Source organism: Perognathus longimembris, chromosome 15 (assembly GCF_023159225.1).
Source record: "Perognathus longimembris pacificus isolate PPM17 chromosome 15, ASM2315922v1, whole genome shotgun sequence".
Lineage (NCBI taxonomy): Eukaryota > Metazoa > Chordata > Mammalia > Rodentia > Heteromyidae > Perognathus > Perognathus longimembris.
Genome location: NC_063175.1, coordinates 13,372,373 through 13,384,696, shown reverse-complemented (window position 1 = coordinate 13,384,696; position 12,324 = coordinate 13,372,373). Strand labels below are relative to the sequence as shown.

Genomic DNA, 12,324 nt, shown 5'->3' with positions numbered 1-12,324 from the left:
TAGAATAAAATGTAAGTCACTATTCATGGGCCCATTAAAAAGAATATTTTTAAAGGTCTGGGCTCTAAAATTGCCCTGCTAACAAAATAATTTGGAACATAATACTTAATCTTCTCTATGAGCCTTCATGTCCTAAGCTTAATTCTTATTTCTATAAATATAGTAACAAGCATTTTGAAAGAAACAAAAGTAATCAATAAAATACAAAGCATTTATTCATGACTTCTACCTCTTTGCACTGTAGACAGGAGAACAGAGGCTATTGTCATTCATAAAGTTCTTTCTCAGACAACTTCATTTAAATTAAGAGAGAACCTACCAGTTCCATGAAATGTTGTGCCGACAACACGAACACAGCTTGGCACTCGCAGATCCCAGAACCTAACAGTCTTATCTTGGGAACCAGATGCAATCATCCAGCCACTCCAGGTGTAAAGTGCTAAAATGTGCCCTGGAAAAGATCAGAGTTGTTGCTTTGGGAAAAGTCCTTCCACAGTATTTGCAAAACTAAATACTCTTGGGCAAGTAATGGTCTGGTTAATCAGATACACTCTGTGATAGAGATTCTCTACATGTATCAGATAGGCTTTGCCCTTCTACACTCTCAGTCTCGCTTCCTTCTTGCACAAAATGGAGCTGAAACCTCCAACATCATAAATTCATGGTGAGAATTAAGGAATTACATGACAGTAACAGCCTTCAGAAGAGATATTTTATATATCAATAGCACTGAAATGTTATTACTCTGTTGCTATCCATACTTTGCAAATTAAGCTTTTGGGATAAAAATTCCCTAAATCTTGATTATGTATGTATTCTCTCTCTCTCTCTCTCTCTCTCACACACACACACACACACACACACACACACACACACACACACACCCCTCATTAATGAGAAGGAAGAGAGGAAAACAAGCACAAGTTGAACAAAGGCAGAAGCAGGGCTGGAGACTGATAGCACTTACCGGTGTGTCCACTCAAAGCATGGAGGCCCTGTCCTCTTTGACAATCTGTTGTATAAATGTTACAGTCCCCTGCTCCAGCACTTATTAAAATAGCTCCACCACTTTCTGGGCCTTCCATAAATGCCAGGTCTCTAATTGTCCCATCATGCATACTAAATTCCAGATCCGGTCCTGAAACAGCAATAAGAATTTAAAGAAAAAAAAAGATGCTGCTCAACTTCACTGTGATGACAAGATTGCTAAACTGTCACAAAACCAGTATGATCTGTATTTTACTTAGGGATTGACACTCATCAACTTCACTTCATTGAATATGCAACTTCAGGAAATAAAAATGCAGATTCAGTTATAACCAATCCTAAGAGCAAAGCTGACTACATAAAATTACCAAGAAAAAGAGAGGACAGATACTCTCTAGCTACTTTGTTAACAGATTGCTGGTAACAGATGATCTGTTGATCTAATTCTGGTACTTACACAAAAGATGTGAGTGTGTGTGTGTGTGTGTGTGTGTGTGTGTATGCGTGCATGCATGCATATGTGTCTGTGTTTTATGTGCATATTAAACCCAGAGCCTTGTGTATATTAATTAAGCAAGAGAAAAACCTACCACTTAGCTATATTCCCCACAACCCTTAAAAGCTATTTTTCTATTAATAAATTTCTAAAATTCAGATACCAACTGGTCATATGTAAAAATTTACTAAAAGGAGAGTAATAATATCTCAATGTAACCAAAATACTAAAACATAAAACATACTTTAAGATTATAGTTTTAGATTCCATTGATGACAGATCCAACACTGGGACATGTAAAGGACATCCTGGCCCGCTACTGCTTCCATACTTGGGCCCTACCTGTTGCATTACAGTTCTCTGCGTTGAAGGGTAGCACTTTGACATATTTGTCATTTGATCCTGTTGCTAATAACTGTCCACAAGGACTCCAAGCCACACAGTAAATGGATCCTTTGTGATGTTTGTTCCTTTTAAAACGCACCACTGGCTGCTTAGGAGTGTCATGTGTACTGAAAGAACAAAACGACATAAAGACATTTCAATTACTTGCTAATATTAGTTAATATGAAGCTGTCTTTGAAGGAGCGAGCAAAGAGGATGTGAGATAACAGGTTATTAACAGTTTTCATCAGACAAGGAGCTGGAGCGCATGTGCAAGCGCGTTCTGGCTTGCCCAAGTCCGGCTGCACCCACAGGAGGAACCTCCAGGCCGCCTCTCGGTGCAAGGCTGAGTCCCACTCACGGGAGTATGTGCTTCAACCCTCCACTTCCTTCTACCTCCTCCTTGGATATTACACTCACAAGCTCACTCCAAGAGTGCTTCCAGCAGTCATAAACCCTGGGTTTCACAGCCCAGTAAGTTGTAACAAACAAAAGCCAAGAACACTTGGCCAGGAGTATAATCTGCTAACTCTGAAGGACTTCTATTTTCTGTATGGTACACCATTCTGTCCCTGCTTTTTCTTATAAGCAGTATCTGTAATCATAACCTTGCCCCAGTTGATACACTGGCCTCTTATAAATGGAAACAAACACTATTAAGTTTGAAAAGTTTCCAAAATCGTAAAGGAAACAGAAACCATATTTATAATCAAAAGAATAAAATTATAAACTTTTATCCTACTAATCTCTCATTTCATAGCACGTAGGAATATGACTTAAAAAATACTCAGTTCTCTTATTTTCCGTGGATTTTTTTGAAACCCAGAAGTAAAACAGTAAAAGAAAGCTACTGATGCTTCTAAATTAGAAAAACTCAATCCATTCATTAAACAAATAACATGAGGAATGTGCCTGAAGTGAGAGGAAGGTGAAAAATGAATAAGAGGATGATCTCTTTCCAGAGTTTAAAATCTAGTAGATTAGATACTGTCATAACCACTCATGTACAGTGAGCAGATAAAAGTTAGTTATAGCAAGTTTCTACTGAAGACAAGATACAGTAGGTAAAATTCTGGCAGAACATGGAGTATGAGTAAGCTGTAAGAAAATCAGAGATCAGGAAATGGAGGATAAATGTGTAGGTGAGGGACCTGAGGCTCAGCATAATAAATTTGGCATTTAATATTAGTCATTTCTAAATATATTTGCTAAATAAATTTGTCTTTAGCTCTTCCTTTATGACTGCTATTTTCTACCCCTTGATCTGGAATCCTGCATTTTCTTTTATGTATTCCTATTTAATTATATAAAGAACACCAATAAGTTATATACCACATTTTAAAATACTATAACCCAAGCTGGGCTCTATTCTTCATTTCTCTAACCTTTGGATGTTACCACAGGGCTGGGAATATGGCCTAGTGGTAAAGTGCTCACCTCGTATACATGAAGCCCTGGGTTCGATTCCTCAGCACCACATATACAGAAAAAAGCCGGAAGTGGCGCTGTGGCTCACTAGAGTGCTAGCTTTGAGCAAAAAGAAGTCAGGGACAGTGCTCAGGCCCTGAGTCCACACCCCAGGACTGGCAACAAAAACAAAATAAATTTAAAAAAATAGATGTTACCACATTCCATTAGTCAAAACTACTGGTTTCCAAGAGCATGGTCAGAATGGTAGAATACCTGTGTAGCAAGCACAGGCCCTGAGTTCAAACCTCAGTACTACCCAAAATTATTGAGTTCAGAGACAACCAAAAATCATACTCTCCTTCTTAAACTAGGTTATAATAAATCTTAAGATTTGTACAAAAAAAGTCTAAAATACAAATAGTCTCTGTTTTGTTTGTGGGGGTTTGTATACTGGTAAAAGAATTATTCCTTTTATGGCATTCATGTCCCTAACCACAAATAACTCATGATCTCTATAATGTGAGGGGTTTTGCTTGTTTTTTTAGTTTTCAGTACTGGGACTGGAACTCAGGGCCTTCTGTTTGCTAGGAAAGTACATTACCACTGGAGTCATCTCCTACTGTGCCAATTTATCTTGATAGCAAACACTTGAACAAATTGACAGAAAGTCTACCTAATCAAAATCCAGAGTTACAATCCAGATTTCCTGTGAGGTCACATCTGAGCTATTCACCTTTTTCTTTCTTTTTGTCCTGCTGGACTGGCGGTCAAGGTCGCACCCAGTGTCCAGCATCATGTGCATGCAGGGAAGTGCTTTCCCATTGAGCTACAAATACAGGAGTAATAAATGTGTTCACTTTTAACCACATGTCTTTAGACATGTATGCCTCATTTTAAATCCCACTACAGGTTAAGCCAGAGGGTAAAATCATTGTTAGGTTACTCAATTAATTTATGTCAGTTTAGATGGACAATACTAACTTTACAACCTAAACTCCTTCTTTCCTTAGCTTACAGTCAGCCTTACTGTGTTTTTATCTTACATAATTTAACTGAATTATCATTACTTTTCAGATAAAAAGGTAAAAAAATCATAAAAATCAGGAAGATTGCAATACTGATGTACAATGACCTAATCAGAAACATTTGAGAAATAATCACAAAATTAGTGAAGTTATTCAAGTGTATTATTTTTCCCTCAAAAATAAACCTTAGTAAAAGGAAGGAAGTACTGAAACATCATTGAATGACAACTCTGATAAAAGACGCTGATACAGGCAGTTTTAATATAAGGCAAGTGTGACGTTACAAACGAGATCTTCTTACCTTGCATCAATTACTTCTGGATAGGCACACACTCTCAGAGTTTTTGAATTGGAACCAACAGCATATAAACTACCACTTGGATGAAAAGCCACTGCTCTAACAGCTTGTGTGTCTTCTAGGGTGTTAATACAAACAAACTGCTTTTTTGACTTGTCATCCTATGGAAAGAATGAGATTAGAAGAATTCCTCTTTATCTAATTTTAAATTCATTTGAACTACTCCTATTTGATCAACTCATGTATTATTCCTGCTTGAGCAACCAATAATCTTCTAAGTGAAAAATCCAAATTAACCCAATGTTTTTATTTTAAACTTAAGCATTGATAAATGAAAGTCAGATAGTTTATAAACATTTGGGTTTTTACATTAAAACAAAACACATGATTAAGAGTATATTTCTATATATTAAGTTCTCTTTAAATATCAAGGAAGGGGAATTCATAGACATTAAAATTCCAGTAAAAATGACAGAAGATTATAGAGTATCATTTGTGTTTTTCAAAGAATCAAGTATTTGGATAATTACTTGGGGAGCTGAGTCAGAAGATCAGCTCTAGAATAGACTAGCCTAGCCCGGGAAACATTCTAAAATCTCATTCTCAAAAAAAATTAAAGTTGGGAACTGGCAGCTCACGCCTGTAATCCTAGCCTCTCAGGAAGCTGAGATCTGAGGATCATAGTTCAAAGCCAGCTGGGGCAGGAAAGTCCCTGAGACTTTTATCTCCATTAACCACCTGAAATCAGGAAGTGATGCTGTGGTTCAAAGTGTTTTTTTTTTTTTTTTTTTTTTTTTTTTGGCCAGTCCTGGGCCTTGGACTCAGGGCCTGAGCACTGTCCCTGGCTTCTTCCCGCTCAAGGCTAGCACTCTGCCACTTGAGCCACAGCGCCGCTTCTGGCCGTTTTCTGTATATGTGGTGCTGGGGAATCGAACCTAGGGCCTCGTGTATCCGAGGCAGGCACTCTTGCCACTAGGCTATATCCCCAGCCCACTGTGGTTCAAAGTGGTAGAGCGCTAGCCTTGAGCAAAAGAGAGCACAGGGACAGACTAAAATCCTGATACCAAGCTGCATGGCTGACAAGAGATAGATAGATAGATAGATAGATAGATAGATAGATAGATAGATAGATAGACAAGATAGAATAAAATAAAAAGAAAGGGAGAGAGAAAAGAAGGAGGAAGGAAGGGTGAAAGTACAAATCACTGTTCTTTAATTCATTTAATTTTTTTTTTTTTTGGTGCCAGTCCTGGGCCTTGGACTCAGGGACTGAGCACTGTCCCTGGCTTCTTTTTGCTCAAGGCTAGCACTCTGCCACTTGAGCCACAGCGCCACTTCTGGCCATTTTCTATATATGTGATGCTGGGGAATCGAACCCTGGGCTTCATGTATGTGAGGCAAGCACTCTTGCCACTAGGCCATATTCCCAGCCCTCATTTAAATATTTTTAAAGCTTACCATTATCTGCAGAAATGAATATTTCGGTATCCCAAAATGAAATTGTAAAATGCCCTTTTAGAACTATAAAAATTATTTTAAATAGAACATTTCAGTTTCAGGTTATTTTAAACTGTCAGTCTATTTGTCCACAGCAATCTCCTAAAGAGGCAAATTGAGGTCATTCTGTATAAAAGCTTTGGAAACTCTTGCTATTGGTTGTCATTTGAAATCACACTGTTATTCAAACATGATACGTGGGCCACAGAGGTGACTGGACCTAAGACCAAAGATCTTCAGACAAATTGTCAGCAAAAAACACAACCAAATCCTATCTTCTGGATATACGAATGTCAAATATACACTTCAAGACAAATCATATCAGCTCTGGTTATAGTGTAAGTGCTCTAGGACCAATGATAAGTACCACTACCATACTATGCTCATCTTCTATAACTGAATTCTGTTATTCATATGAATTTATTGGCTAGAAAAATGTAGCATTCATTTCCCATTAATAAAGGAGAAAAAAGACAATAAATAATTGATTAAATGACATATTAACAATAAGCTACAAAACTTTCCTTTCTTTTCAATTGTTTTAATTAGTAATCTATGAAATAAAAGATTGCACATGAAAATGTTGATTTTTAACTTTTCATTTTTAAAAATAAAAAGATTAAAAAATAAAAGGCCAAAAGAACCAGAAACATTGGCATCATATTTCTTTGTGCACAGATAAATATTCCTATATACTTATGAAATCAATGGATATTTTTCATTTATATTACCTATGTGGTACCTATATGCATCTGAAAACAATATTCAGGCGTGAGGGGCAGAACTGAGACTTGAACTCAGGGCCTAGGTGCTGCCCCTTAGCTTTTTCACTCATTAGTGCTCTGCCACTTAATACACAGCTCTACTTGTGGCCTTTGGGGGGTTAATTGGAGATAAGAGTATCAGGGACTTTATGGTCCAGGATGACTTCGAACCTCAATCCTCAGATCTCAACCTCCCAAGTAAGAAGGATTAAATGTTGTTAGCCCAGTTAACAACATTTCTTCTTCTTTTTTGCCAGTCCTGGGGCTTGAACTCTAGGCCTGCCCCTGGCCTGGGCACCTGTTCCAGAGCATCTTTTTGCTCAAGGCTAGCACTCTGCCCCTTGGGCCAAAGCACCACTTGCAGTTTTTTCTGTTTATATGGTACTGAGGAATCAACCCAGGGCTTCATACATGCTAGGGCAAGCATTCTACCACTAAGCCACATTCCCAGCCATAACAATGTATTTTTTAATGGAGATAAATTTTAAACTAGAAGAAATAACAGTTAGGATAGGTTGTTTAATTTCAAAGCACAGAATAAGCATATTGGTGAGAGGCACAACAGAGATATCAATATCATCTGAACAAATTAACCATAATCAATTATTCAGAGCATAGCATGGAGTCCCAATTCAGAGTCACTACAGAGCCATATTAATATGAACTCCAACTCGCAAATGTGTTTTCTAAGATAACAACATATCTACTTAGTCCACGAAGCACTCAACTACCAAATATACAGTAACAATAATGACCATTTCTAAAAACAGCATCTTTGAACTGCAAATTCTACAGGATCATTTGCAAATATAAGTAAAAATGAAACATTGTCCTCTGAAATATTACCTCTTCCCCTCTTGACCTTGATAGACTCCCTGAAGAATCTCCAAGAGATGACTTAATGACTGAATGTTCTGAGGAGCTGTGAGAATAGAAATTCAAATAGTTTACTCTGCATATCAAAGCGGAAACAAAACTTAACCCTTCGGTCTTTAATTTTTCCTTTTAGCAAAGGATCCTCAATGACCACCATTGAACTTGATGTTGATGGAGCTCAGATCTACAATCCCAGCTGCTCAGAAGGCGAGATCTGAGAATCACAGATAAGCCAGCCTGGGCAGTCAAGCCGTGAGACTTCTATCTCCAATTAAACAGCAAAAGGCCATAAGTGGAGGTACGGATCAAGTGGTAGAGAGGAAGCTGTGTGTGATAAAAAAAAAACAAAAACGCCAAGAATTCACACCCCACTACTAGACATATATACACATGGATACATACAAGACACTTTGTGGAGGCATTTGTTAAGAGGCTTTAGGTTCAGTGATTCTAGGGAGAATTGTAAGGATAGATGAAAAGCCAAAATGGAAAGGTTTCTGTAGAGTCTACACGTTTCATGTAGGGTGTTAAGTACCCTTCCTCTGCTTAGTTCCCAAGTTCCCGTTACAATGTTTAAATCATACCCTAGCCAAGAGCCTGGAAACTGCCTTTAGGAAAATTATCCAGCCTGAGAAAAAAATAGCCAAAACTAACAGTTTAGAGAGTTCCTTAATAGAACAATTTCTACTTAATTACTTTTTCATGAGGTCACAAACAAATGTACTCAGACAGATGATTCATAAATTTATGTGTATACACACACACAGTTTTTTAAATACCTCTCTATCAACAGCCAAAGATTTCTACACACTGACAAAGCTTCCTAGATAAAAGCTAGAAAAAGAAACTCAGAAAAGGAGAGGTAATTAAGGGAACAAATATAATCTTTAGGGATATAAAAGGAAATAATGAATCCTGGAAATAAGAGCAAGTGCTTTTCTCTGAAGTTTTGTGTTTTTTTAATCATGTTATGGCCATTGTGAAGAACACAAACACCACCAAATGCTATGGGGAAGGCAGGGGGGAAGGAAACCTTTATGCACTGTTGGTGGGAATGCAAGCTAGTGCAACCACTATAGAACTCAGTTTGCAGGTTTCTCAAAAACCCCCAAAAACAACCACCATACAATCTTGGATGTTAAATCTGCAGGAGTGTAAGTCAGGATGCAGTAGAGGCACCTGTATACCAATGCTCACTGGAGCACTATTCACAACCGCCAAATGTTGGTGTGAGTCACCTGAAACCAGCTTCAATGTCTTTTGGAGAATTAACATCATTAACATTCTGTTGTTGTTGTTATTTGCCAGTCCTGGGGCCCTGAGTCCATGCCTGTGTCACACAGGATGGGGCCTGCCAACCACTGAGCCCCTCACTGCTTCCTGAGGTCCCACCATATGCTCTCAGCCTGCCTGTGTCACGGCCTCTACCTCTCCCTTTCCCCCTTCATGTCCAAACCTTCCCCCCCCCCCACCCCCGGACAAACACTAAAGTAACCTGATAACTCCAACAGTTCCCATTGTTGTCATTCTCTACAATGTAGGCTGGCCAGTTTACTTCCCCAAGTTCCTACTTCAAGCTCTCTGCTCCCAATGCAAAGCCTCTCCTGCACTTACCCAACTCTGATGAAGTTCCTCCACTTGAATGCTGTCAGGAGGAGGTTCAAAGTTCCCTAGGTTGCAGTTGTTTTAACTCCCTGGTATAGCTCTTAGACTTAAAGCCTGACTATAAGCCACTTAAAAGCAGCTAGAAGCCAGCTCTGGTGGCTCACACCTGTAATCCTAGCTACTCAGGAGGCTGAGATCTGAGAATTCCAGTTCAAAGCCAACCTGGACAGTTAAGTCCATGAGACTGTTACCTCCAGTGAGCCAGCAAAAGCCAGAAGTAGGGGCTGGGAATATGGCCTAGTGGCAAGGGTGCTTGCCTCGTATACATGATGCCCTGGGTTCAATACCCCAGCACCACATATATATGTGGCTCAAGTGGTAGAGTGCTAGCCTTGAGCAAAAAGAAGCCAGGGACAGTGCTCAGGCCCTGAGTCCAAGGCCCAGGTCTGGCCAAAAAAAAAAAAAAAAAAAAAAAAAGCCAGAAGTAGAGTTGTGGCTCAAGTGGTAGAGCAGTAACCCTGAGCACAAAAGCTCAGGGACAGTGCCCAGACCACAGCCCCAAGATGGGCGTGCATTCACACATATACACATGCACACACACAAACCGCTAGAGTTACTAGCTGTCTCCAGCACCTCCTATTTCTCTGGCAGCTCTTCTATATAGCATTCCCTGGGTGATTTATTCCAGTGTTTCCCTATGTGCTCATCACAGGTTTTTCCCCAAAGCAAAAGCTCTCCACCAGCAGCAGAGACTGGTTCGTGGGGCGGGGGGGGGGGGGGGGGGGGGCGGGAAGAATCATAATATGAGCTTGAACTTCTCCACCAAAGCAAACCTCTGCCCCTCTATGTCCACCACTGGATGATTCTTCTACCTGAAGGCTGTGGGTGAGTGGTTCTGAATTTCTGGTTCTGGACTGCGATTGTTTTAAGTGTGGGAAGTGCCTTAGTCTTACAGCCTGACTGGATACTTTCCCATAGCCAATATAATATTATCTCCCAGCATTTCAGTCTCAAGCAGGAAGCCCTCCCTCATTGGGAAGGTGCCTCCCTAAAGGCTGCCTTATCTGACACAGGTCTGTCCCACTGGGGAGTCACTGACCCACCAAGTCCCTGCCGCGCTCAAGGCTTGCAGGAGGCCGGGAACTGTCCCGTGGCTAGGTCTGTCATTCTGGTCATTCTGTCCTGGTAGTCACCTGGCTCACCCTGTGATGGAGGCTTTGGCTTCCCATCCCCACAGGAGAGACAGGGGCAGGAGCAGCAAACTACTTTCTAATCCTGTCATTTTCCAGTTTTGCCACATTGTTCAGTCCTCTTATTCCTTGTTGGCAGTTCTCAGTTCTCTTCCTAACTTTTGCTCTTCCAAACAAATATAGTCTCTCCTTTGTTTCTCAGGCTCTTCTCATCCACAGAGTCTGATGAAGAAAGCCTCTACTCTGTTATTGTATCCTACTCTTCCTTGATTTTCTTAAGCCTTAAAGTATCATTTTTCTTTGTCTTTTAATCATCACTGTATCTACTGGACAATACTGGGGTTTGAACTCGGCTCTTCCTAATCACTTGAACCACATCTCCAGACTTTTGGATTTGGGGTAGAGGGTTTGAGACAGTCTCCCTAATATCTCAGGCCAGTTTCAGACTCTCAATCTTCCTTCCTGTGACTTAGTGCTGGGATTACAGATGTGTGCCACCACTCCTGGACCCTAATCTATTTGTCTTCTAAACTCAAGTATGAATATTACATAGACAAAACTTTAAATGTAAAATTTCAGTTCAAGTTCAGTGAGTAATCAAGTAGGAAAATAATAATAAAAAAGAAACAAATATTAGATAGACATGTTCTGATTTAAAAGTATAATATTTCTTTCTTGCTTTCTTTCCTTCGTGGTGCTGGTTCTGGAGCTTGAATCAAGGTGTGAGCACTCTCTCTGAGCTTTTTACTCAATGCTAGCATTCTACTACTTGAGCCACAGCTCCAGTGCTGGCTTTTTTGGTAGTTTGGTGAAGATAAGAATCTCATAGCCTTTCCTGCCTGAGCTGGCTTTGAACCACAACTCAGATCTCTGCCTCTTGAGTAGCTGGGAATACAGGCCGAAGCTACTGGCACCCATGTGAGAAGTGCAATTTCTATGTTGCTGTTCATAGTAGCAAATTAATAGTTCCAGGTTTTATAAAGTTAATCACTTACATTTGGCTTCCACAAGGAGGTGATTCCTCAAGAAAGGGTATATGATTTGTCGATCCAGGATTACGAGGAGTACTTGTATGAATATTTGAAGCATCATGTGTTAATCTCTGACTAGAGTCTTGGGGTGGTGTAGCAAAACTAGTCACAGAAGAATTATTTGATCCATTGCTTTTGTTCCCGTTACATTGCTGATTAAGCACTGACACCTCGTTACCAAGGCTATCCATTCCAATATTTAGTTCACCAAGCTTCTGAATAGACCTACCAAATAAAACACAAATAGTGGGAAATAAAAATGTGATTAAATTTCTAATGTATTATGAGATTAAAGTTTACTAGACTGAAGTTTAATAAATGTATGCACATATAGTATTTGGCAAAGTTAATGTTAAAAATCTGCCAAAACCAAGATATAACCAAACACATAACCAAGGGCCGGGAATATGGCCTAGTGGCAAGAGTGATTGCCTCGTATACATGAAGCCCTGGGTTCAATTTCCCAGCACCACATATGTAGAAAATGGCCAGAAGTGGCGCTGTGGCTCAAGTGGCAGAGTGCTAGCCTTGAGCAAAAAGAAGCTCAGGCCTTGAGTCCAAGGCCCAGGACTGGGGGAAAAAAAAAAAAAAAAGAGGAGGTTACCAAACACATAACCAAGACTACAAAAGAAGACACCCCCACCCCCCACCCCGCAGCACCATACTGACAGCATGAGGGGCACAGGACTGTGAGGCTGGTCCTGGGAAGTTAAAACCAGGATGGATTTGAGGCTAATGTGCCGCACAGTAAATTTAAGGTC

At 39.9% G+C, this 12,324-nt stretch overlaps 1 protein-coding gene across 7 annotated transcripts in view; it reads right to left on the bottom strand.

Annotated features, from left to right (window-relative positions):
- Nucleotides 1-12,324, bottom strand: part of Wdr47 (WD repeat domain 47) — a 67,293-nt gene that overhangs the window by 6,666 nt on the left and 48,303 nt on the right. For 4 of the 7 annotated variants that reach the window (XM_048363717.1, XM_048363718.1, XM_048363720.1 and 1 more), the window contains 6 exons: nucleotides 11,528-11,788; nucleotides 7,708-7,783; nucleotides 4,604-4,761; nucleotides 1,826-1,995; nucleotides 968-1,144; nucleotides 320-451 (listed from right to left, as the gene is read on the bottom strand). In XM_048363717.1, the coding sequence (XP_048219674.1) occupies nucleotides 320-451; nucleotides 968-1,144; nucleotides 1,826-1,995; nucleotides 4,604-4,761; nucleotides 7,708-7,783; nucleotides 11,528-11,788 (974 nt within the window). The remainder of the gene's footprint in view (nucleotides 1-319; nucleotides 452-967; nucleotides 1,145-1,825; nucleotides 1,996-4,603; nucleotides 4,762-7,707; nucleotides 7,784-11,527; nucleotides 11,789-12,324) is intronic. The other 3 variants (XM_048363719.1, XM_048363723.1, XM_048363724.1) reach the window with 1 other exon arrangement.